General features: G+C 34.6%; 1 protein-coding gene across 9 annotated transcripts in view; it reads right to left on the bottom strand.

Moving 5' to 3' along the window:
• Window positions 1-27,852, bottom strand: part of DMD (dystrophin) — a 2,273,580-nt gene that overhangs the window by 1,342,413 nt on the left and 903,315 nt on the right. For all 9 annotated transcript variants that reach the window (XM_046672830.1, XM_046672828.1, XM_046672833.1 and 6 more), the window contains 4 exons: window positions 23,103-23,204; window positions 22,873-22,980; window positions 13,052-13,231; window positions 894-1,069 (listed from right to left, as the gene is read on the bottom strand). In XM_046672830.1, coding sequence (XP_046528786.1) covers window positions 894-1,069; window positions 13,052-13,231; window positions 22,873-22,980; window positions 23,103-23,204 — 566 coding nt within the window. The remainder of the gene's footprint in view (window positions 1-893; window positions 1,070-13,051; window positions 13,232-22,872; window positions 22,981-23,102; window positions 23,205-27,852) is intronic.

Here is a 27,852-nt window from a genome sequence, read left to right as displayed (position 1 = left end):
CAAATAATGTACTCTCTAAGGTGTTTTTCCGTTGCCTAGAACATCTGAAACACTATTTTTAGGGATGTGTTCTTGTCCCCATACTTCCATACCCTAGTATATGCAAATTCTAATGTCAAGTGTTCCATGCGTTCCTAAACATATGCTGCTCAGAAACATAAGGCAGATTTTAATGTTCTTTCTTAATCTTAGAATTATAATAATTGGAATGAAAAGGAAGTTGTACCATTTTTCATGGTTTTTATGCTAGCTTTGCATCTATGAAATTGTATTCCCATCATTTTAATATATCCACTGATTTACATAATACCTAACTTATCTACAATGTCTAGTTGAGAATATCCACAAAAAGATCAGTTAAAAATTCTAACACCTTCAAGATAAGGCTTTATAAATATCAAAGAACAGGAAATCTGTTCTGTAATTACTCCTGATTTAGGATGCACAGATTGAGACATTATGTTCTCGTAATCTAGCAGAATGGATCTCGTCTATTATAGGTGTACTTCTTCTTCATGAAATTGTACTTTCCATTACTGGAAAAAAGAAATTTAATGTGAAAGAAGGCACTGAAAAAGCAGGCTCTTTATAAGAAAAAAAGAAACTTTCAGGATTAAAATGCATCCACGGCAGTTCATCAATTGTGGTTTCTTCTTTTAATCTGGAAATGGTATTACCATTAAGCATTCAGTTTTTCTTGGGATAGTGATTCCTTGGGAAAATTTTAAAACTTAGTTCATAATTTTCCTCACTAACTTAACTGACATTACCCGTACCTGAGGCTTCTGGAAATATTGAGTAAAAACACTGCCATTAAAACAACTGTGAATGAATTTTCCTGCTTAACAATTACTCTTTGCTTAAGGATAAAGCCACAAGTAAGATTCTCTCACCTTTTCCTAATTTCGGAATCCACAATAATCTGCCTCTTCTTTTGTGGAGGTGGTGGTGGAAGTTCCTCTTGGGCATGCTTTACCAGGATTTGTTCCCTTGTGGTCACCATAGTTACCGTTTCCATTACAGTTGTCTGCGTTAGTGATGGCTGAGTGGTGGTGACAGCCTGTGAAATCTGTGAGAAGTATTGAAACAAAGGTCACACATTGCTTGAAAGACTTCAGTCAAGACTGCTTGCCGTGGTGAAGGATATAATGAGAAACTGTTTCTGCTTGTTGGTAAATTGACCTTCAGATCAAAATAGCACCATATTGAAACCAAATCAAATTGTTTTATCTGACTTAAGTTATGTTGACTGAAATCACGAAGGATAGTAATCTCAAAACAAGAAGTAAACTTAGTGCCTCTTCAATTTATTGGTCAAGCTATAGGAAACAAAGGGGTCAAAAGAGAAAAACTTAGAGCATCTTTTGGTATTTAATTAAACATGCTAATTAAACATTTACAACATTAACATAAATTTTACTAAGGTATTCCAGCACCATTCCATTGCCTGGCACATTGTAAATGTTTATTAAATAGTTAGTTGAATGTGTCTTGGGTTATCATATACAGTGATTATTTATAGCCTATATACTTTTAAAAACAATTATTTGAACTTTATAATAAATGAGTTTTTAATCAAATAAGTGGAATGTCTTTTACAATTACAATAAAAGGTTAACTAAAAATGCCTATTAGTCCATAAATACACTGAAGCTGAATGTTATTCAAATGCTAAAAAGCACAGTACTCCTGTTTGATTTAAATTAGTGAATATGTTAAACTATTTGAGTTTCCAAAGTTATCATTAGTCTTCTTGGTTTAAAAACACACTAACTTTCTGTTCAGACTTGAAAAAATTATTGGGGGCATAGATCATCACTCTTTGGAATAACATGGTTTGTGATCCACATCATGAGAGACCATCACCTCAGTACACGGGCATCACCAGACAGACAGGTCGTTTGATGGTGACACCCTCTTTCCTTCCTTAACCATCAATTCTGTCACAGTCCTCCTGTTATTAGGACTGAAAAGTCACTTCTTGGGATGCTAGTCATTACCATTCTAGTAATCCACATTATTTGGAAGATCTATTTCCAAGGAGACCAAAACAGATCTGCATTGAATCCACTTATAGGCACTTAATATCCACAGAGCCAGGGATCTAGCTAGAGCCAAGGTTAGTTTTACTGATTTTCCTGAACTTGCCAAGAGATACAGAAACTATTTGGGGCAACCTCCCTGCCTCACACATGGTGACTGATTCCTTCAATGGGAGGATATCAAGGAAGCCTCAGGATCTTCTCATTTCAGCTTCCAAATAGGCAATTGACAGTGAAGTAATGAAATCCTTTGTCATGATGTCTGGTGTAAAAATTGCTTTTGGCAAATACATTTTAAAAGTGCTACCCTTTGTGCAAGCCACATCCGTACATATGACAAGGCCTTAAGGACTTCCATTTTTGGAGTGTAAACAGTTAAAAAAAAAAGGGACATTAAGAGATACTGAGTTTCTACACGTGTAAAGCACAGGTTTTATGTTCTCTAAGATTTTCAGATTCATTATTCAGAACCAATCATTGAGTTTCAAACAATAATTATACAGTCATTGACAAGTTATGCTGAAATGAAAGCAGAAAGTAACATAGATTTTTAAAATGCTTAAAATATAACCTCAAACCTAATTGCGTTCAACAGCAAGTGACCATTACTTGATCAAATTGTTTACCTTTAATGAAAAAGAAAATGTAATTTTTTAAGTAGGATTCCAGGAGCATTTAATTTCTTCAGAATAGTATTTTTTAACCATGAGCAAACTTTTTTGCATACAATGATGGATTGAAGAGAATATTGTTCAGATGGAAAATTTCTAATTTTATATGTGCAGACACCAGAATGCAGAGGTTCTGAAAATACAAAGCTATTTTTTGCAGTTACAGCTAATGTTACGGAATATTTGTGCTACTGAATATTTGGCTGTGAAATTAATTTCTGTAATTTTATAACATTTTCTCATTGATGCCTTTATGAAATTGGATAGATGTGCCCACGGAGGGTAGAGTAAAGAAAGAAAAAAATCATTCTTAATAAAATAATAGTAAGACATTTATAATAAAATATATATATAATAAAATAATATATAATAAAATAATAGTAAGACATAGTAATAAAATAATAGTAAGACATTGTTCTATACTAAATATCATTACTGTACGGTAATTGAAAATACTACTTCATTTCCTTGGGGATGGAGAAATAAGAAAACAACTGTGCAGTGAACTGTAAATATAGGGTATAATTTGTTATATACAACAAATTAATAATTACTTTCAATACCTCCTCCATATAATTGGCATAAAAAACAATTGGTCGTGTACTAAATTTCCCCATGGTTTTTAGTTATTGACTGTAAATACTTAATTATGTGTTAGAATCATTAAAAATAAAGACAGAAAGGATTATGGAGGTCATTTAGTATCACCTCCTATTTATTATGGGATTCACTACTCCCAGAAGCAGAAAACTCCTTCCTGAGTATGGCAGCAAAATTTTCCATTGGCAAAGATCTTTACACCTAGTAGAAGCCTACCTTATTATGACTTCATTCATTTAAAATTTGTTTTGAACCCTGGACCAACACAGAACAAGTTTTGTTTCTACCTGACAGTCTTAAAGATCTGAAGCTTGATTATCATGACTCTGATAAATCTTATTTCCAAGCTCTACAATACCAGGTATTTGCTAGGATGAAATTTAATCTGATTGGTACTCCAAAACCCAGGTTTCCTGGCTTTGGACACCATATTCAATTAAAGCAATCTAAAATTGTTTAAGTTACTCAGCAGCTGAATCACAATGTTTCAATTAAATTCCAAGACGTATTCAATATGTATCACTACAGGACATTCAGAAATAAAATGGAATCTCCATTTTTAGGGATCTTACAGTATACTAGTGAAAGTGACAACCACACAAACAATTGTGAGAGAAGGCAAGGGCCAGGTGAAAAATGTAAGTATGCAAAATAATTATGTGCACTGAACATATAGCAATCAAGGAAGTTTCTTTTCAAATGTTACAAAAGCAAATTTCCCTCAGCGAGTATCTTAACACAAGTTTATTTATTTCGGTGAGGAAGATTGGTCCTGAGATAACATCTGTTGCCAATCTTCTTCTTTTTGCTTGAGGAAGACTGTCTCTGAGCTAACATCTGTACCAGTCTTCCTCCATTCTGCATGTGGGACGCTGCCACAGCATGACTTGATGCGCAGTGTGTAGGTCCACACCCAGGATCTAAACCCATGAATTCCTGGCTGCCAGAGCAGAGCATGTGAACCTAACCTCTATGCTACCGGGCCAGCCCCACACTTAAGTTTATTTTGAGGCTATAGGCTGCACATAAAATTTATCCCTGTTCATGGGATCATTTACAACAGTAAAATAATGGAAATAACCAAATATCAGTAAGTGATAGTTTAAATAAATTATAGTACATGCATATGATAGAGTATTGTACGTTTCAAATATTTTTAATGTCATTGGAAAATGTTTACATTATCATTACAATGCAAGATATAAACATTGATAGTTATTTTTTGGCAGAGAAAGCATAGATAATTCCTATTGTGGGCTACATATTACTGGATTCTATTTTCCAACTTTCTACAATAAAACTTTTTCTGTAAAATGTCACTTTTGTAAGCAGAGAAAAATTTCAAAACTTTTCTTTCCAAATTAAGTCTATCATTCCTATGTTATGTTTGGAATTATGGAATTATGTCATCTAAATATATTAAAATTAGGACAACTAAAAATCTGATAAGAATGACTTAATGCCTTCACTAAAATGTTGAACAGGGCAGGGTCAAAATTAGAATATAATATGGGTTGAGCTATATTCAACAAACTTTGAGTCTACCTAACTAAACTCTTATCCAGTCACCTTTCTTCATTTAGATTATGAGTATATTTCAAATGACTTCAAATGTCCTCAGGAAAATAAAATATACTTGCTTTTAAATACTATTCCCTTGATCTGTCAGTTAATTAGCTAGTAAAAATAGAAAAGAGTTAGTTTAGAATTATTTGTCTTTAGGTTTTGAAGCTAGTTCCTCTTAAGGTGATTACAAGTGAAGATCTGCGAATGAGACTCCTCAATTCTCAAATGTCAGGTCAATAATTCATATACTGTAACATTTGGGGCAGGTTGGTTACTCCCTCAGAGCTTTTATTTCTTTTCTTCATATTAAAATAGGAATAATAATACATCTCTCACAAGGGTGATGCAAACAGGGCTGGCTTCATGGGTGTGCAATTTATATAGTTACCCAGGTCCCCTCACTCAGAAGGACCTCACGCTTGGTTTCGTGCTCTGCTGTCACCCTCTTGAAATTCTTAACTTTTGAATAAGAAGCCCTACATTTTCATTTTTCACTGGCCCCCACAAATTATGTAGCTGGTCCTGGTTACAAGAATTAAATTATGTAATGTCTGAACACAACACGCATTCTCTCAATACATATTAGTAATAATTACTATCTTTTTTAAATGTTCAGAGAAAATTCAGGAATTTTCCTATCATGAATCTTCTTACTCATAAGGTTACATATGTTGATTTCCCAAATTTACATTTTCCCATTGTGAGAAAAACTGAAAGAGCATTTGTCCAGTCTCTTGATTGTTCTAGGGTGTACATCTTCTTGCAATAAAGTTGCATAATTTTGGTAGGTCTGGAAAAATCAAACTACTCTAAAACAATGAAATTTTTCTTACCATCTTCTCTTCTATTTGTTTAAAAATGCACATTTTTAAAAGGAAATACATGTATATTAAGCATATTAAAAGGGCATACAATGAAAGGAAACTTTTCTTTTCCACCGTCTCCAGTTTCTCAGGGGCAACTAGTTGTATTTACCACCTGTTCTTACATTTGATATTAACTTATTTTTCTTTTATTTTGGCCTATAGTCTTAACTGCATCTTTTAATTTCTATTTAATTATTTAAATATTATTTTCTTTGTAAGTGCTTCTGGGTTAGAGATTTCTACTTCTTGCCTTGTGAGATAGTCTACTATTTGACCATTTAAAGAAACTTACTAAAAGTGATTCAAGTTATAAAGAATTAGTTACCTAATTTTTCTTATCATTTTTGTTATTATTAAAATACTAATGATTGTAATAATAGCTACCAATTATGGAGCTCTTCAAATGTTCCAGGCATTATGCTAAGTGCTTCGCATTCATTATCTTATTTAAAATATTTAGAACAGAACCTACAGTAAAGGCTTAACAAGTGGTAGCTGTAATTATCTCACAATAGCCCTGAGAGTAAGCACTAATATTATTCCATCTTACATAAGAGAGGTAAAATTTTCAGGCAGATACAACTTGTAAGTAGCAGAACAGAGATATAAATCCAAGTCTGATTGTTCTTGCAGCCAACTTTTAGCAGCTATGCTCACTTGCTTCTATGCCTGTTCAGATTTCTGAATGGTAATTTTCCTTTAAGTAATGTAATTGGGTGAGTGTGAGGTTGTATACACACACATACATATATAAAGTCAGAAGAAGATTGAAAATATACACAATTGCAAATAACATAATTTTTCATGCCCTTTAGTGCTTGATAAACCATAATTAAATCTGTGCAAAATCAAATGAAATACAATTGACTTTTAAAAAAAATATAATCATGTTGACAACCGTGAATCAAAATTTTTCATTGTGTTGTTTGTATATACACACATTTAGAGTGATCATTGATTTTTAACGGGTATGAAGGGATTGCACTTCTACAGTTTAAAATATACTGCAAAATCATAGCAACAGCTTTAGCTGATAATTGGTAGCCAGGCTTAAAACCATCTCCACAGGCATGGTAGCACAAGGCAAACTATCTGATGGTATAAGTATTTACAACCCTAAGCAACAGAAAGGAGGTATATGCTAGCCTTTATGAGAAATCTGGGGTAAAATATCACTGCTCACAAAGGAAGCTGGGTTATTAATCAAATGGATATAAAATGCTCTATCTCATGAATGAGTGAAGAGGAATTACTGCCCCTAAGTCTAGCATACATAGAGTGCTAAAAGTTCATGAAAGTGGCCTGGTAACTAAATCTTAATATTAAAATTTAATATTCTGTTTTGACACTGATGATAGGCAATACCTCTTTTTTAATGTCAAATAGAGAACTTTTTATTCAATTTATTTAAACTAAAAACAAAAACAGTTCACCCATTTCTCCAATTCCCCACCCCTCACCTCTGGTAACCACCAATCTGTTCTCTGTATCTATGAGCTTGGGTTTTTTTTAAATATATTTTTTTAGATTCCACGTATAAGCGAGATCATATGGTATTTGTCTTTCTCTGACATTTTACTTAGCATAATGCCCTCGGGGTCCATCCATATTGTTGTAAATGGCAAGATTTCAATCTTTTTTTAAGGCTGAATCATACTCCACTGTATATATACACCACAGTTTCTTTATCCATTCACCCATCGATGGACATTTAGGTTCTCTCCATATCTTGGCTATTGTAAATAATGTTGCAATGAATATTTATAACTTCTTGAATAGATACTGACATTGGAGTCATGGGTACAATTAAAATCAATACTCAAAAGATAGCATAAAATAAGTCATTCTCCTATTTCAAATAAAATATTGTATGATAGTTAAGAAAGTCTATTCTGTCAAGCTCTCTGTTAAATTTTATGTATTTTATTCTTCACTTCAAATTATCGTCTGTAAAAATTGTCAAAAAGAAGGGATGCATGTTGGCTTCAGAATACATATTAAACACAGAATTTGAGCAACTGTGTAAATTAACTGCATCTGCAAAAATTCAAGAAGCAATGAAATTTATTGTTTCTGATCTACCTGACCTTCCTCTACATACCATCTGACATGAAGTAATGAAACACATTCTTTAACTAGGGCTGCAAATTATCAAGTAAACATTCAGGAAAAGAACTTGTATTTTTCTGTATGTTATTTCATTTATTGTCAGTCGATAATAGATTGTCATATAGATGCTGAGTATTTTATCTTCATGGCATTTTAATTACATACTCATAATGAGTGAAACGTAATCATTTCGGAAGTCAGTCTTTGTTGAATAGGAAGAGAATTTTATTTTCATTATCGTCTTCCAGCTGACTCTGAGATTAATATAGTGGGGACTATTGGAATCTCTTCACTAATTACTCCAGTGCTTTATACAAAATTTCAAGCAAAGAGAAACATCACAGACATAAGAACTGGAAGGACACTATAGAGATCTTCCTAGCCCAAACCTTTCGTTTTATAAATAAGGAATGAGAGATTCCAACAGTTAACTCAGCTCTAGTCTCTTAAATTTTCAATGCCCACAACATTTTATGTTGTTGTAGACAATGAATTTACAACTTAAAACCAATTGTACTATTATACAAAGCCCATTCTCAAACAACTGCTTTAGTTGGAGGTAGCAAAATGATAGTTACTTTCCAAAGTTATTTGAGCTATAACTTAACAATTTTCTAATAAAACCTTTAACCTAAGCAATTAACCAAAAAATGCTCTAAAATTCAAGATGCTTAGTCCATGAATTTAAATAAGATAGAAACCTAAAATAAGTGAGGGAATTTTATTTTAATTCTAGCCATTTCATTTTTTTTTTTAATTGGCAGCAGCCTAATCAGGCTTGGAGAGCGTTCAGGAACCAATGAAAAGGGTTGTCAACTGAAAGGCCTTAGAGTATTTTTAATTAAAATCATTGGCAAAAAGAAGAGAGGCAAACCAATTTAACTACATTTCATGTATCAATAGGTCTACTAAATAATGCTTTGAGAATGGGTACAGTTAGAATGTGCATATAAAACATTTTATGGAGAGTAAAAATAGGATCTCTAAAAAATGAGAATGAACTCAGAAAAGAAAGGCACGTAAAGACATTTTCATCTTAGTACTTTTGCATCTCTCTATCTCATTTTGTGTATTATGAAAACATATTATCTTCAACCATAGTTTACATTACTCATGTATGGCAAGAGTTTTAAAACTCTCAGCAGGACATAAATGATATAGAATAAACATATCCATAAATAATGATCAGTTTTTCTATTTGGGCATCCATGAATATAGACACAGACATACATAGCTTAAACATGTATTCTCATGTTCAAGGAGAGGGGAATTCTGAATATATTAAATTTATCTTTGATATATTTGTGCTATAGCTCAGAACATTATGAAAATGGTCATTAGGAATATAGCAAAACATTCACAAAATAGGAATCAGAACTATGAACTTATATGAGTCATAGAATGTTCCTTATTCCTGACAAAGAAGATATTTTACTCTGTTAAAAAAAATCACAAAACCACAGAACTTTTGGACTTATCTAGATATATTCTTATATCTAAACACCTGATGCCAAGTTTAATAAAAATTACCATAATAAGTTATAAAGCACATGAATAATATACCCTTTCTACAGTATATACGATTTCAGTTAAATGGGGGGAAATGTTTCAAATCTTTTAAATTACATTTAAGTTTAAAGTATAACTATAATGAATTTTTGACTATCATATTTCCTAATTCTAATCAAGATAAAAATATTTCATCAGGGTCATGGCAATTAGAAAAAAATAACTGTAAATTTCAAGAAGCATATTTATAAAAAATTTGGAGGAAACAGAGGGTCATTTAAGTATTTAAATAAGTCAGCCCAGGGTATATTCATTTGCTCTCTTTTGTCCTTTTGAGCATCCACATAGCAAGGGTTATTATTCTTTCTAACTTTTGGAAACAGAAGGTATTTCTATTTTCTTAGGCTGCTTTCTCATCAATTTAAGCATCCTCAGCTTGTGTCCAGGTATTATTCAAGCTAAACTTGACTTTGAAATGTAAGAGAGCAGCCTTCACAGTTGATTTTTTTTCATGTTTTGATCTTTTGCCACGCTACTGTTTCATAAGGTCAAAATCCCTCAAAGCTTTGACCTGAATAGCAGTCAAATTTTCGGGCACACAGTGTTCTTTCTATGAGCACAATCAGATGCCTTGTCATCTCAGTCACAATTCCTATATCCTACTGGATTTTAACCATTACCAGAACTTTGCTCATTCTTTATACCAATCATTTAAAAGGATTTTCCAAAGACTGTGTATATCATGTCAGTAATGGGACTGATTTTTTTTTCCACAAACATGCTGGGAAATATGCATACAAGTGAGTTTTGTTCTTTAAAGTCATAATCTTACCCTCAACATTCTTGGAATTCTTATGTAATTTTGATCAAGTTCAATCTGACATTCAAGAAAGAAAATCAATGGCTTTTTTTAGTTGTAAGATACTATTTCTTTATTCACTCTCTCTATCTCCTTTTAATTTCTCTTTCCCTGGGTAGCTTCCTAAGAAGCTATCTTCCTAAAAGCCCCAAACCTCCCAGCAATGACTTGGATTGGGCATATGGTAGTGAAATTCTGGGAAAAATCAGTGAGCAAAAACTGAGCCATGAGCTTAATAAAGGCTCAAGCTTAGTGTTATAGGAAGCAACTTGCCTAATATAACTCCATTTATCTGTTTCTCATCTGGTATAGGACTGCATAACTGTTGGAAAATGAAAACAAAAAGACGTCATAGTGAACCACGACAAGCAATCCAGATTCACTAAACAATATGCCTTGCATCTCACGAGCATCTTTTTTTTTCTCAAAATGCTTTCAGGTTTATGACTTTATTTTATCCTCATCACATCCCAGTGAGCAACTAGAGCAGATATATGTTGTAATGTATGTTGGACATCATTTTATAAAGAACTATATGAACCAAAGCTAGTATGGTCCTACAGATTTAGAAAAGTTCCAAAATAAGAGGTTAAGTAAGTTGTCCTAGGTAGGGGTCTCATAACTTTTAGGCTATTAAAAATAAGGCTTCTAAGTTTTTTCTTACCAACTAGCATAATCAAATCACATTTTGATGAGATGCACAACTTTCTTCAGAAAGTAGTCTCATTCCAAGAGAATGAGCATATTTAAACACTGCGTTGCTAGGAAGGTCTCCATTCTGCCCATTTCAGGCAGCATTGTGGACAATCAGAATGTGGGAATCAGCACATATGTCATTCTCTTGCTTATTCAATGTTTTCTAAAAGTATGCTCAGCAGACTGTATCAAAGACCGCATGCAGATTACTGGCCTACTGAATGAGATTTTCAGAGCACAGAGTCTAGGACTATGCATTTTAGTCGGTTTCCCAGGGGATGATTACACAGACTCAAGTTTGGAAACCACTACTTATGATGCAAGTGAAGGAGAATATGACCTACTGTTAAGTTACAACTCCACAAATATATTACTTTAAAGGGATGCATTTCAAAACAACTTTCTTTATAAAGTAATGCCAACCCTTCTCAACATGGTAGCTAATCATTTCCCAGCAGCGTCTACGGAATTAATGGGTATATGTTGGAATGATATCATCGTTGGTTTAAAAAGTATCAAATTTTCTAACGCCTTAGGTATTTATCACATAGACGCCAACAGTATCGCAAAGTCGCCATGGCCAGATCACATATAATAAGAGGAATCATGATCTGTAGTAAAATCACTAGTAGATCAAGTAACTGCTAAAATATATATTCAATAAAAAGTGAAATTTTTATTATTGCCCAATGATTGCATGGGAAATGACTGCAATTTATACTCCTTCAAATTTTCAATTTAAATATGAATTTGATGTTAAAAGGAAGATTGAACTGTGATGGAAAATCATGTATGTTGGCTGGTCATATTTGCTTAAATCTAAACAATACTTCTGGAAATAATACTCCAAACTTTATTTCTTCATCTTTCAACAAACATTTCCTAAGAGCTACTTAACAGATGTCAAGTCTCAAGAAAAAAAATTCCTTGCACTATCTCACAACAGAGGAAATACACATCTAAAGCTATTGAGTGTGGTCACTGCTTTAACAGAGATGTGTGCATGGTGCACTGAGCTATGAATTGTGACCAATTAGTGAAAGTTAGTCTCTACAATGCAAAATGGTATGGCAGAATATGTTAAATACTATTATACATAATGTTAATATTTTGAATGATTATCCACGATTCTACCATCTAACAATATCAGATAATAAAAGCTTCTACTTTAAAAATACTCCCATTTTCTTGGGGCTGGCCCAATGGTATAGCAGTCAAGTTTGTGTGCTCTGCTTTGGTGGCCTGGGGTTCGCAAATTCGAATCCCAGGCACAAACCTATACACCATTATCAAGCCATACTATGGCAGCATCCTACATACAAAATAGAGAAAGACTGGCACAGATCTTAGCTCAGGGACAATCTTCCTCAAGCAAAAAGGTGAAGATGGGCAACCAATGTTAGCTCAGGGCCAATCTTCCTCACCAAAAATAAAACACACACACACACACACACACACACACACACACACAAACCCATTTTCTTTAAATTACCAAAACTTTTAAAATTCTTAACATAAAACCTCATTATGACACTACAAGCGTAGGTTAGATATTTTCCTAATCTACAGCCTATAGTGTTAGTGTAACTGAGCCACATTTGTGATTTTATGAATCAACAGTCTGTGGCAGAAAGTGTAATGATTAGATCCTCACTTACACTAATAGAAAGAGGTCTTTAGTAAAATCATAGGACCTGGGCCTTAGCTCTGCTCCTATTTCTAACTTTCATTGGACATTTCCTCCCTAAGTTCCATTTTTCTCATATGTAAAATGTAGGAGTCAACTAATGGCCCTCATGGTTCTAGGAAGGTATGATTTGGGGTTAGATTGTGATGACACATTTCCCTAGCATTTTCTCCAACTGCTCTAAGCCACTCAGACCCCCATTCCCATTGAACTGGAAGGGATTACACTCTAAGGCAGTAACTAGTTCAGTCAATCAGCACTCAATCCTCCACCTCTCCCACATTATCTAATATCAAGACAACCAAGATAACCATGTTTTTATTCAATTGAATACTTAGCAAGGACTAATCCAGTGACAACCTTTGTAGGGTTATAGTATTGCTCTCTTAATGCAAATTTCAACACTCTCAAGGATAATTTATTGTGGGATAATTAGTGTCACTAACCTGTGCTGAACTCTTTTCAAGTTTTTGGACTAAATTATCCCAGCGCTGGGCAAAGCTGTCGAGCCATGCTTCCATCTTTTGGGCTACTGATGTATTTTTCAGTGTTGAAAGAAGATCTTGGTTGAGTGAGCAGAGTTTGTCCATGGTTTGCTTTTTCTTTTCTAGATCTGTTTTTAAAACCTGTTAAAACAAGGAAGAACACAGAATAAGCCTAGGTCACATTCTATAAAACACTATAGTTTAATTTGCTTTTGCATGTATTTTCTCATTTGTATTGATAAAGAAGGATTACAATCATATCTGCAAAGGATCAAGAGCCCATAAACGTATAAGTAGAAAATTATAATCCAAATAATCCCAAGAAGTTCCCAAGAAGTTCAAAGAGAAAGAAATAAAAGTCAGATGTAGAATGAACACCTAGTAGAGGCACTTACGAGCTACCTTAAAATATTTGAAAAACTGCCAAGAGAAAAAGTAGTCTTGCTTCAAAAGGTAAAACATCAGTTTGCATTCCCACCAGCAGTGTATGAGCATTCCCTTTTCTCCACATCCTCTCCAACGTTTGTTGTTGTTTGTCTTGGTAATTATAGCCACTCTGACCAGTGTAAGGTGATATCTCATTGTAGTTTTTATTTGCATTTCCCTAATAATTAGTGACGTTGAGCATCTTTTCATGTGTCTTTTGGCCATCTGTACACCTTCCTTGGAAAAATGTCTGTTCATTTCCTCTGCCCATTTTTTGATCAGGTTGTTTGTTGTTGTTGTTGCTGAGTTGCACGTGTTCTTTATATATTTGGGAGATCAACTCCTTGTCTGATAAATGACTTGCAAATATTTTCTCCCACTTGGTGGGCTGTCCTTCCATTTTCTTCATGGTTTCCTTTGCTTTGCAGAAGCTTTTTAGTCTGATGTAGTCCCATTTTTTAAATTTTTCTTTTGTTTCCCTTGCCCAAGTAGACACGGTATTCGAAAAGATGTTGCTAAGACCAATGTCAAAGAGTGTACTGACTATATTTTCTTCTAGGAGTTTTATGGTTTCAGGTCTTACATTCAAACCTTTAATCCATTTTGACTTAATTTTTGTGTATGGTGCAAGATAATGGTCTACTTTCATTCTTTTGCATGTGGCTGTCCAGTTTTCCCAACACCCTTTATTGAAGAGACTTTCCTTTCTCCATTGTATGCTCCTGGCTCCTTTGTTAAAGATTAACTGTTCCTAGATGTGTGGTTTTATTATGGAGATTTCTCAAAAAGTTAAAGATAGAAACACCATACGATCCAGCTATCCCACTACTGGATATTTATCCAAAGAACTTGAAATCAATGATCCAAAGAGATTTATGCACTCCTATGTTCATTGCAGCACAATTCACAATAGCCAGGATATGGAAACAATCCAAGTGCCCTTCTACAGAGGAATGGATAAAGAAGATGTGATATATATATATCTATATATATATACATATATATAGATATATGTATATATATCTATATATACACAATGGAATACTACTCAGCCATAAAAAAGGACTAAATTGTCCCATTTGCAACAACATGGATGGACCTGGAGGGTGCGATGTTAAGCGAAATAAGCCAGAGACAGAAAGACAAATACTGCATGATTTCACTCATATGTGGAAGATAACAAATACATGGATAAAGACAACAGATTCGTGGTTACCAGAGGGGAAGGGGCTTGGGGGGTTGGCAAAAGGGAGAAAGGGGCCCATGTGTATGGTCATGGATAAAAATTAGACTACTAGGGATGAGCACAATGAAGTGTATTCAGGAACTGATAAACAATAATGTACACCTGAAGTTACACAATGTTATAAACCATTATAATCCCAATAAAATTACTTGAAGAAAAAAAAAGGTAAAACAGAGATCAACATACAGAAATCAGTTTTTAACATTTGGAGGTGTTCTAAAGTGGAAAGCATGGCTCTTGGATACTAGTGAATTTCCTCTTAATTCCTGATAGAATTCAAATGAAATTCTCCATGCTAGGAGTCCTGAGGAGAAGATGCTGAACTGAGAAGATGATCATGGCTAAGGGTCCTTCCCATTCTGAAATGCTATTATTATTTGGATAAATTTGCAATATTATTTATTTCCACAATTTTTACATTCTTTTCATTAATTATATATAAAAACTGTGCTGTGCAGTTTGCTGACTTTTAAATTTTTTAGCATGTGTTATTCAATTAACATTCGGCTATTTGAGTAATTGTCTTCTAAAGCTGATTTTAGAGCCCATTAAGTAATAGAACTAAGTAATTGAGTATGACACAAATCTTGGAATCGCTGCATGTTTTCTAAATACTTATATGGTTTATGAAGTAATTTTTATACCATTCATATTTCAAAAGTTCCTGTGAGCTGTGAGGGTGACACATGACCTTTGGTTGATATGGAATGAAAAAACAAAGTGGCTTGTGTGAAATCAGTAGATCAGGGCAGCTTATCCTTTCACTTTATCCATTAACATCACCCCATGCTTTGGGAAATCCATTTTCCAGCTCCCAAATACTAGTCCCAGACTTAATTTATAAACACAGAATAAGAAGAAAGAAAGGAGAAAATTATTTTACAGACCCTTAACATCCCCTCTTTTTGGCAGTAGCAAGTACAATGAAAATAGACTAAACTGTGAGACCTTCCCTTCCAATACAAATGCAAGTTTACTTAAGAACAAGTAACAGTACATACAGCAAAGAAATTGTCATGAAACAGATGCACCAATTGCTCATGAACTGAAGTATCATCGACACAGAGAAATCAATATACCCGCCTGCAAAGGACACTTTATGTAGCTCATTGTGGCATGCCACCTGCATTGATAGCTGTGAACTGCAGAATGCTCTCGTGTCTCCTTCAATTAGTTCATCCTTTACTCAGAATCTGCTTCACCTGGTGTACTTTATATTGCAGTCTTACTGCGTGCCATTTTTAGGGAATAAAAGGAAGTTTTGAAATTCATTTCTAATTTTCCCTTGATTATTTTTTTCTCAATTTGAAAGAATGCAATAGACCAAAATATTAGTTAAGATACATAAGTTAAATTTATATTAAAATAAAACTCAGTGTGGGAATTTAGTAATAGACAGGTTTTATATATTGATTTTCTTTGTTTATTTCCATGTTAGCTTTCCATTAAATTTTAGTGCATACCTGGACTAGTAGCAGAACAACAGTTTATGCTACCTGCCTAGAGCTGGGACTCAAATTTGTATTTCAACGTAAATTCCTACAATTCCTTTATAGTGTCTCATTTTCCTTTTTTCTTTATTAAGTTTTGGCATGCATTTATTTTGCTGGAAGCCTCCTCAATTTCTTTTTTTCAAAAAGGCATGATAGAAATAAAGATATACATTTTAAAATATAAAGATGTAAATACAACCCTCTTTGGTTTACTTTCTCAGAGTTTAAGGCACTATTTTAAATAGCCATATGTGTAAGGCTAAGGGGTGTACCCAATATTTAAGCTAAATATGTCATATCTGGAAACATTTCAGAATGAGGGTCTGAGAGTTATGTTTGAAGAAGGTTGTGTTGGAAATTTATGGATAACCTCATGTTACCTAAACAGGTTTTCTTAGATGATCTATAAAACTAATTGGATACCCAAAGAGATTTAGTGGCAAATGAAACTAAGCCTCCTGAGTTAACATTAAACCAAGTGAAGAAGCATTTGGTGAGCATTACAAAAATAAAGGTGAAAGTTGCCATTAAAGGATACAATTAGGAAAAATGCACTCAAGGTAAAGTAGAAACAACATTATTATGAAACTGTGGAATTATCAAATCAATATATTTTTACCTAAAGCTATATCACAAAACACTGCACTAACCAAAGCTTCCATCTAGTAAATTCTAGATCTGGGTTTTTTAAAATGGTGATGGAAGATTAGTTGTTCCCCTCAATTAGTTTCCTCTTGTTTGCTCTCTCTCTCCCCCTCCATAATCTCCTAGTTCCTGAAGGACTCTCCTACCATAACTAACAGAGGGAGAAGATGGGAAATCATGGTGATGCCAGAGACATCAAATCATAGTGATGAGTTATCTTCTCTCATTTATCCTTGGACATCAATTCTTTTAAACTCAGATTTTATGTGTGCATATTAAATTACTATTATTTAATTGTTACTAATTATTGGAATATAAAAAATATGTCTTTCTGCATATCAAGAATTGATCATAGGTCCTTGAATGCCAAAGAACCACAGAGCTCTAGAAAACTCAGGAGGCAGAAGTAAGCTCTAGAAAACTTGTACAAAGCAGGGGTCAGCTAGGATTTTAAAAGAAAAAGTACATTTTATTTACATAGAAGCCAGGCACCTGGACCTACCTCCAAGGTAGGCAGGAAGGTACAGTCAATAAATCAGATTGAGCCAGTAGTAGAAATGGGCAAGAGACAGATAAGCTGCTCAAGAAGACAGAGTAGACATGTTCCACCTGGTCAAGGTCAGAAGATGATTTGAAGTGAAAAAAGAATGTATACTTAGAAAATGTTCAGGAAATTTTCACTCTATTCTCATCAGAAGTATGCTTCAGAGAATAATGCCAAGACAATTTCACTTACAAAAGCAAAGCTGAATTCTGTACCTATTTTATGTGTATTACTTAACTATATGTAAGAAGTACTCCAATTCATTCTAATTACTTGTTGTACTTGGGTAGATTGATCCATTGCAGGGTTCTCAACTTGAAGGAACATCAGAATCTCTTGGAAGGCTTGTTAAAATGCAGATTTCTGGGCCCTACTTCCAGACTTTCTGAGTCACTATGTCTGGGATGGGATCTAAGAATTTGCATTTCTAACAAGTTCCCAGGTGAGGCTGATGCCTCTGATCTGGAGATCACAGTTTGAGAACCACTGATTCTACTTGGATGAATTCTTTGAGGGTGATCACAGGAGTCGAGGCAAAGGTAGCAAGTCCTGGTAAAACAGCACTGTCAACAGCGACCTGCTGAGCTCCCATAAGTACTCTCTCCCTTCCATTTGATCCTGCAGCCACTTGAGAGGTCCTCAATTCCACAGTACTCCTGTAGGCCCTGAACACCATACTCTCTTAGATTACCATGCTTCCCAGAGTTGTCTTTCCCTGGCAAACACCACCAGTCCTCACAGCATCAGCAGACTTCCCCAGGAACATATTTCTTGTAGATTTGGGCCTTCCCATGATAGCTTACATAAAAGCTTCTACAAGTCTTAGAATTCATCTCATAAGGACCACAGTTTCTTCTCTCCTTTTCTTTTCATCCTTTTACACCAAATAAAAACTCAGTTTTGACCATAAGAAAACAGTATACCTACATGATTTGAATAAAACCACAGATCTAGAAGAAATGAAATAACTGACTCCTCATCTCCCACCTCAAAGGAAAAGTAGGAGAAAATCCCATGGGTTATTAGTGATAATATTTCTAAACAAATTACACTGATTGTAAATAAAAGAGAGTTTTAGCACACTGGATCTATACCTAGGTATGTAGTAGGAACTGGTGACAGATGGTACCTGTTTTGGGTCTCAGATTGTGACATACTTTAATGAACATTAAATTCTTATTCACTGCCTGAGTCAGCAGGGGAATTTTACCTCAAATTCTAGACCAGCTGTCAGGTTTTGTTAATTGGCTTAACCCATCAAATGGTAAGACTTATACAAAACATATTTTCACTTTGTTCACAAGTAAGGTGACATAATTTGAATTTTAATCATATTGAAAAATTATTGAGACTTTGCTAAGAGAGCATTTTCAGGGCCTTGAGGCTAGTAAAGTGTTTTACTCATGAAAATGTCAACATAGTGGCACATGAGTGTTCAAAATGACAGTTCTCGATTGCCATATTTTTTGTCAAGGAATCAAATAATACGAGGAGTTTTGAAATAGCTTAAAAGGCCTTGATCTGAGTCTGGATGTCTGGGTGTTCATTTTAACTTGCTACTAATGTTCTGTGACGCCTTATACATGTCACGTGTTTTTTCCCTGGACTCGATCTCCTCTTCTGAAATAACTTTGTCTCTCTCCTCCTCTTCATGCCCAATGCTACTTAGTTCACATCTGCTAATTGGTCTCCTTATTACCAAAGGTCTTACTGCCAAAGAGTATTCCAAAAATGCAAAAATGATTGTTATCAAACTTTCAATGGCTCTCCATCACCAGAACAAAATTACAAATGTATCACTGGTATTTTTGCATTTTTGATACATATATAGACTGTTTTTGTGAAATCTGTCTTTAGCAGTCACATCACTCAAGAATATTCTTTGAGGAACGATTTCTTCTCAATAATAAGCAAGCCTGTAATAACAAGTAATACATAAGTGAATCTATTTTAAATTAAAGGTCTAAAGATTAGTAACGATGGAGCAAAAAAAGTATGACACAAATAAATATTTGGTAAAATGGTACAAATTTAACTGGGGAAATTTATTTGAGGTTAGCTTTAAATAAATGATTTAATTACTATGAAGTGTAATCCATAATATCAATACAGATATAAATAGATTCACTTGGGAAAAATTGTGATACATGATTTCCAATAGGCCTTTGCTTTATATTAAAGGTGACATCAAGTTAGCATTTAATAGAATTGACCTATCAAAAATCAAAAAGAAATCCTAATTATGCAATATTTTATTTTAAAAATGAAGGTCAATATTAGATTGGCCTCTCCTTTATTGGAAAATGATAAAATTCACAGTGGAAGGGAAGTTTTAGAGATCTTTCTCAATCCTGTAATGTTCAACTCAAACTGAAATGTCTTAGTGAAGCCTTCCTTGATGTCCTTTTACTGCCAAAGTTCCCTCATTTCTCAAAACACACAAGCTCTTATAATCAATGTCATTTAGTTTGCTTTAGTGTTTTTTCCTGTTTTCCAAACTAGGGTATAAGCCCCTTATATGTGAGGATAATCATCTCTTATACTTCTCATATTTCTCAGAGAATCAACTTACACCTATGGCTTTAGAACTATACTGTTTAGAAATTTACAGAATGTTCACATGTACTTCTTAGTGTTACTTTTTTATTTTAACTGAAGTCTTATTCCAGGTATGCTATATTTTTTCTTTTTCCTCCCTCGTTTTTTTTGTTTGTTTGTTTGTTTGCTGAGGAAGCGTCACCCTCAGCTAACATCTGCTAAATTTTTTCTTCTCTCTCTCTCTCTTTTTTTTTTTTTTTGCTGAGGAAGAGTCACCCTCAGCTAACATCTGTTGCCAATCTTCCTCTATTTTGTATGTGAGCTGCTGTCACAGTATGGCCACTGAGATGGGTGGTGTAGGTCTGCACCCTGAAACTGAACCCAGGCCACCCAAGTGGAGCATGCCGAACTTAACTACAAGGCCCTATTTTTTCAAGAGTACAATTTTGTTTGAAAAAACAAAGTTGAAAATCTACCTATATCTTTTGGAATTAATGTTTGTATCCCTCCAAAATTCATATGTTGAAGGCCTTATCCCCCAATGTGATAATATTAGGAGGTGGGGATTTTGGGAGGTAAATAGGTTTAGATGAGGTCAAGAGAATAGAGCCCTCATGATGGGATTAGTGCCCTTAAAAGAAGAGGAAGAGACATCACAGCTGCTTCTATCTCCACCATGTGAGGATACAGCAAGGAAGTACTGTCCAGGAGCCAGGAAAAAGGCCTTGCTAATAACCAAATCTGCCAGCACCTCGATCTTGTGCCTCCCAGCTTCCAGAACTGTGAGAAATATATGTCTGTCGTTTAAGGCACCCAGTCTATGGTATTTTGTTATAGCAGCCTGAGCAGACTAAGACAGGAATTGGTACTAAGAGGTGGGGTATTGCTGTAACAAATACCTAAAAATGTGGAAATGGCTTTGGAATTGAGTAATGGGCAGAGGCTGGAAGAGTTTTGAGATGCATGTCAGAAAAAGTCGAGATTTCCATGAAGGGATTGCCAAAATCAATTCTGGTGAGCGCTCAAAGAGAAAAGGGAGAACTATAGAGAAAGCTTCCATCTTTTTAAAGAATAAATAAATAGTCTTGAACAGAATGTTGGTATAAATATAGATGGTAAAGGCCATTCTGATGAGGTCTCAGACAGAAATAAGGAAAATATTATTGGACAATTGAGATAAGACCATTTTTTTAATAAAGTGGCAAAGAACTTGACTGAATTGTGTCCATGTTCTAGAGTTATGTGGAAGGGGCAACTTGTGAGTGATGGAATTGGATACTTAGCTAAGAAATTAGCTATCCTTAGGAGATATCTAAGCAAAGTGTTAAAGGAGTGGCATGGTTTCTTTTGACTGCTTATGGTTAAATGCGAGAAGAGAGAAATGAATTGAAGAAGGAATGCTTAAGCAAAAATGAACCAGCACTTACAGATTTGGAAAATTCTCAGCCTATCCATACTGCAAAAAATGAAAAGCATGTTCAGAAGAGAACACTAAGGGTATGGCTTACCAATCAGTTGATAAGGAAATTAGTGTGAGTGTGAACCAGAGACTTAATCAGCCATCTCATCAGAAGCCAGGAATAGAGATGGGATTATACCAGCAGAAACTACCAGCTGGGACAACGGAAACAGAGAAAAATTGGACAGATGGAAGGAAGGCTTCAAACATGTGCTATTCCTCAAGAAAAGGGAAGAATGATGTAGGTGATTCAGAGATCATCAGGGCTGTCACTCCCACCACAGGCCCAGGGGGCAGGGCTAGTTCCTCCTGGGTGGAGAGGGGGGCAGGAGGACCCATCCTGTGCCTCAGGAGAGGGGCTATCACAGAGAGTCCTGAGGGTTGCTGCAGAGAGCCACTGTGGACGTGCCCTGTGGAGGTGAAAGGCGAGGCAATCTTTTGGAGCCCTGGGGGTGATGCTGCCACTCCGGTGGTCCTGGAAGGCAGGACATGGGTCCAAAGAGGATTATTCTCTGATCCTTAAGATCTAATGGAATTTTCCTTGCTATGCTTTAGACTTATTTGGGGCCTATCATCCCTTCCTTCTTTCTTATTTCTCCCTTTTGGAATGGCTATGTCTCTCCTCTGCCAATGCCATCATTGTATTTTGGAAGCACATGACTTGTCTGGTTTCACAGGTTCACAGCTGGAGAGGAATTTGGCCTCAGGATGAATTATACCTAGAGTCTTACTCATATCCGATTTAGATGGTGATGAGACTTTGGACTTTACACTGTAGAGATGTTGCTGGAACCAATTAAGATTTAGGGGGGCTGTTGGGATAGAATGAATGTATTTTGCATGTGAGAAAGACATGAATTTGGAGGGGCCAGGGGTGTAATGTTATGGACTGTTTGTGTCCCCACAAAACCCATATGTTCAAACCCTATCCCTCCAAGGTGATAGTATTAAGAGTTGGGGCCTTTGGGAGGTAATTAGGTTTAAAGGAGGTCATGAAGGTGGAGCCCCCATGATGAGACTCATGCCCTTATGGGAAGAGGAAGAGACACCAGAGTTTCCTCTTTCCACCATGTGAAGATAAAGCAAGGAGGAGCAGTCTACAAGTCAGGAAGAGGGCCTCACCAAGAACTAAATCTGCTGGCATCTTGATCTTGGACTTCCCACTCTCCAGAACTGTGAGAAGTAAATGTCTGTTGTTCAAGTGACCCAGTCTACGGTATTTCGTTATAGCAGCCTGAGCTGACTAAAAAACTATAGGTTTCCCTATTTTAATTAAGAAAAGTAACAACATGATATCATTGAAGACTATGATCTAAGCAAGAACAATGAACATTTGGTTTAAGATTTGAAGGAAGAGAAAGACCAAATAAGGGTGTTAACATAAACTATTGGGTTTTTAAAAAATACCACTGAAAGCTAAAAAATACATACGGCCAGCTTTTGAAGACTGGATAACATTTCACTTTGATCCTTAAAGCCAGTTGTGTGAATCTTGTTCACTGCATCTTCTTTTTCTGAAAGCCATGTACTAAAAAGGCACTGAAAGAAATCAAATAATTCCAAAAAAATAATTATCATTAAATAGATCATCTCATTTTTTTCATTTATCCATTTAACATCTCTCCATGTCTTTCACTGATAGTTTCCCCCACATGACTCACCTGTTCTTCAGTAAAACGTTGCCATTTTAGAAGGATGTCTTGTAAAAGAACCCAGCGATCTTCTGTCCACCTACAGATGTTTGCCCACCGATCTCCCAGGACCTGGGGAAGAGACAACCCACCACAACGTCAACAAACAATTAATTGTTAACTGAATTTCCTTAAAAATGGCATGAATGATTAGGGAAAGTATCTAATTTTGAGACTCTTATATATGCTAGGAGTTGTAAAGGCCACCCTTCCTGCTTCTGCTTGTAATTAGATAAGCATTGCACCTTTGATTTGTCTTTAGATTTTCTCACTCACTCTTTCACCTTACATTGAAAAGCAAAGATACTTAGAAGAAGTCTAAAGCAGTTATCATACCACTATTCGAAATGCTTCTAAAGTAAATCTAAGTTAGCAAAGATATAAATATAGAATTAAAGAGAAGTTTGCACTCATAACATGTAAAATGTGTATCTTTCTTAGGTCAGAAAAAACACCCCAAAGAATAAAAGTCTGACTACTAAGTAGTATGCCTAAAAATAATCTTATTTGAAGCAGTCCTGTATAATTAGAATTACTTAATGTCTTGTTTGTAAAAGAAAAGTTTTAGTGACTTGAATTGTATCCATATGTGGATTTTAAAAATTATCTGGATTATTATTATAAAGTATTTAAAATCACTATATCTCTAAACAACTCTAGTGGAAAAATTGTAACATGCCCTGAGTAATAACTGTCATATCTTTAGCATGTTGCTAATGCCTATGTGTATACACTATTTTAATATGTAACATAAACCAAGTATCAATGGTTCTAGATGAAAAAATGTTGTGATGATTTCTGTGCAAAGGGATTGTTTTAAGATGAAAAAATGTATCATTTCAACTCCATCATGATGCACTTCAGACCCTAAAATTTAAACTTTTTTGACTTTCTCATAGATAAGAAAATTATTTTCCCATAGCTATTGGATTTTTAAAACTAGAAGTATCTCAAAATATGGACATGCTTTATTTTTGTGTAGAATTAAAGCTAGAGAAAAAAAATTTGTAACTCATGTTTTTTACACACCTATTTCATATCTAATTTCTACCTTACTTGATGCTACATGTTTAGATTGATCCACTTAGAAGATATTAATAAATGAATCAAATGATACATATGTAATTAACAACATGAAAAAATCCACCTATTAGTAGGCGGCTCAGAGACTCATTTAAATTTTTAAAAATTTGTTTAAACTACCATCTTTTCAAAAAGGGAGTCCCATGCATGGGTAAGGAGTAAGCAATACATATTTTACTACAGTATGAAAATGATCATGTTCTCACATGCAGCTGAGTCACAAGTGAGTTTTCAGTTTTTCTTCAGAAATGTCAATAAAAATGTTATTGCTTTTAGCATAATGTAACTGATTTTCATATTTTTTATAGTTTCACTCTCTGCTCGACTCCTTTTGAATTACACTAGTTTATGACAGAAGCCATAGCCCTGAAACAGCAATGGAGGATACCCAGAGGAAATGTGCTAACATAAATCAATGAATTCAATATTAGCCATTTAATTATTACAACCAAGTCCTTGGGATTTTTTTCTAAAACATATTAGAAGTTATTTTAGTGAACTTCCTAGTGACCATGTCAGTATGCATCAGGTAAAATGGCATGCAACATATCTGTTAATGGATTAGTTGTGAAAAAATTAGCTTCCAACAGAGAAAATCTTACCCCTTAGCCATAAACTACACCATCTGCCTGATTTGAGGATGTGATACAAAAGGTCAAATTGTGCGATGTTTATTGCAGCTCTTCAACCCCAGTAGAGATAGGAGTCAAAGGGGAAAGGGATAAATTCAAACTATAGCATTGTTTTCATAAATGTAAGAAAATGAACTGAGACTTGTAAAAAGATATAGCATCTTTTCCCTAGTGCTATAAGACACACAAAGAAAGTGTCCACTGAAGTAGCATCTTAGGTTTGTAATCTCATAGAGGAACATTTACAAGTTATTAATTCTAATACAACATCCTATAAAACAAATCCAAATAAAGACCTCCACATACTAGATTGCTTAAGATTATTAAATTTAGAGAAATTCCAAAATATATTAATGCAATATACATTACACTATAGTTTTTTTCACTATATGAATGAGTCACAGAAAACTAAGGATGATTATTCCTTTAGGCACAGAGTCAACCTACTTAAGACAACTATTTTAAGAATGTTATTAAAAGTGTCCTTTGTATTCAAATAATGATAACAGATAATTTTGATAATTCATTAAGCAGGTTTATAACGCAGCCAATACTTAATTTAAATTATAGTGATTGGTAGTCTCCAATTCATTCATTCATCAATCATGGGTTTATTTAAACAATAAATATTTATTGAACATGTACTATGTGACAAAAATAAACAGAATAAAGATGTTATGGGCTGAACTGTGTCTCCCTAAAATTCATATATTGAAGCGCTATCCCCCTCTACTCCAGAATGTGACTATATTTGGAGATAGGGCCTTTAAAGAAAGGACTTTTAAGTTAAAATGAGGCTGTTAGGGTGGGCTCTACTCCAATCTGACAGGTGTCCTTATAAGAAGAGGAAATTTGGACACACAGAAAGACAGCAGGGATGTGTGGGCACAAAAAAGAGACCATGTGAGGGCATAGTGAGAAGGCGGCCGTCTGCAAGCCAAGGAGAAGCCTCAGAAGAAACCAAACCTGCTGATACCTTGGTCTTGGACTTCTAGCCTCTGGAACTGTGAGAACATAAGTTTCTGTTGTTTAAGCCACCCAGTCGTTGGTATTTTGTTATGGCAGCTCTGACAAACTAATACAAAAGATATATTTAAGAGAGGCTGATTCCATGGCGATACAAATTATCTCACAAAACTAAAGTTGTTAAAAGTAACAATGTACTTATTAGAGTAGGAAAATTTTAGAGAATGTGTTTCAATTACTAGAGTAAAATTAACTAAAATTGTTCAAATACAGCAGATTTTTAATAATTTATTGCGACACAACTTCCCAAATACAAATACGTTGTCATTTTGTGATTTTATGTTTTAATGTGGGGAAGATAAAAGTGTCTAGAGCTGGGGAAGCCCCATGGCCTAATGGCTAAGTTCAGTGTGTTCCACTTTGGCAGCCTGGGTTTGGTTCCTGGATATGGACCTACATAACACTTGGCGGCGGCCATACTGTGGCAGCAACCCACACACAAAATAGAGGAAGATTGGCACAGATGTTAGCTACGGGCAAATCTTCCTCAGCAGAAAAAAAAAATTGTCTAGAGCCAATAACTTGGATTCAATTTGTAGGTCAGTCAATTGCTTGGATTGCCAATATATATGTGTCTTTTCAAATTACAAAACATTTAAAATACACAATTTTCTTATAATAATTCTGGCAATCCTTTGAGAGATTGGTATTATTATATATCCCTCCAATAAAATCAAGTGATTTTTTCAGGAAATTTTATGGCTGAATTATTTAATCTCTTGTGAAGAAAATAATCATACAAACCCCTAAAAGAATTGATACAAATATTAAACAAGATTATATTTTGGAAAGCAGTTCTAATTTGAACCAAGTTATAAAAGTATTGGTGGTTATTTGCATTTCACTTCATCATGGTATTTATATCAAATTTTATAAGAACCACCAAGGGTCATCTATTTTACTGTAGTCACTCTAGAAAAGTACTTATTAAATCTTCACAAATAGATGTTTAGTCTTCAAGTATATTCTTCTTTGAAGATTTCCAACACAAGAGAGCATATATATCCTTTTGTAACATATTCCACTGCTTAAATCTAGCTTACCCTCAGAAAACTCTCACTGAACTGAATCTAAGTCACTTCTGTTACAATGTGGGCATGGTGCTTTTTATTGATCTCAGTAAAAGGAGATAAGTGAATTAGAAATTGCTTGCTTGTGTGCTGTACATGTCTGCCCACAAGGAGATTTTCGCAATGCTATATGCACAAATACAAATAGATGCACATAGTGCTTGAATTTATAATTTACCTGTTTATTGCTTGGACATATTGGTCCTAATTTGAATTACAAAGGATGGAGCTAAGCAATTGAAAGGTTATCTGTCAGCTCTATAATCATTCAAAAATGCTGGTTCCTATCATTGCCTGAAGGGATGTAACCAAATTGTTAGACACATATAAAGGATTGGATCAAATGGGATTGACAGGAAGCTAAATTTTTTTTTAAAGAATCACTATATTAGGATTAGAAACCTCTTCTTCAGAGAAAAAAATCAGTGTTTCTTGGAATTTCCATTTAAATGTATAAATGCCTTGAGCTTTTAGAAATAATGCATATATTTTGTAAATCTACGTAAACATGACACACACAAATGAAAATGAATTACAATATCTCATAAACCGATAAGGAGAAATTAATTTTTATCTATGTCCTCATTTTGTCACAGCAGTAAGAGAAGCTAAAGGTCAGTTCACCTACTCTAACACATTTTCATGGGCTAAATCACAACTCCATTATCATCTATTCACAGATCCGCAACGGGGAGGATTTTTCCCTCCCATTTAATTCACATCTCATATTGTTATACACGCCAAGGACATTTCTCATTTGAGTTCCTTTGTTTGGTTGAGTTGGTTTTTCAAAGCAAAAGTGAAAAATGGCAATCAAAAGAACATTTGGATAGAGGCAACTGAAAAAATATGACAAGCCTGGGAGGTAAAACTTAAGTACCTTGACTCTTGAATTTATTGAAGCCAGTG

This window comes from Equus quagga, chromosome 10 (genome assembly GCF_021613505.1).
Source record: "Equus quagga isolate Etosha38 chromosome 10, UCLA_HA_Equagga_1.0, whole genome shotgun sequence".
In the NCBI taxonomy this organism is placed as follows: Eukaryota; Metazoa; Chordata; class Mammalia; order Perissodactyla; family Equidae; genus Equus; species Equus quagga.
Note: the sequence above shows the minus strand (reverse complement) of the source record. Positions and strands in the feature narration are given on the sequence as shown.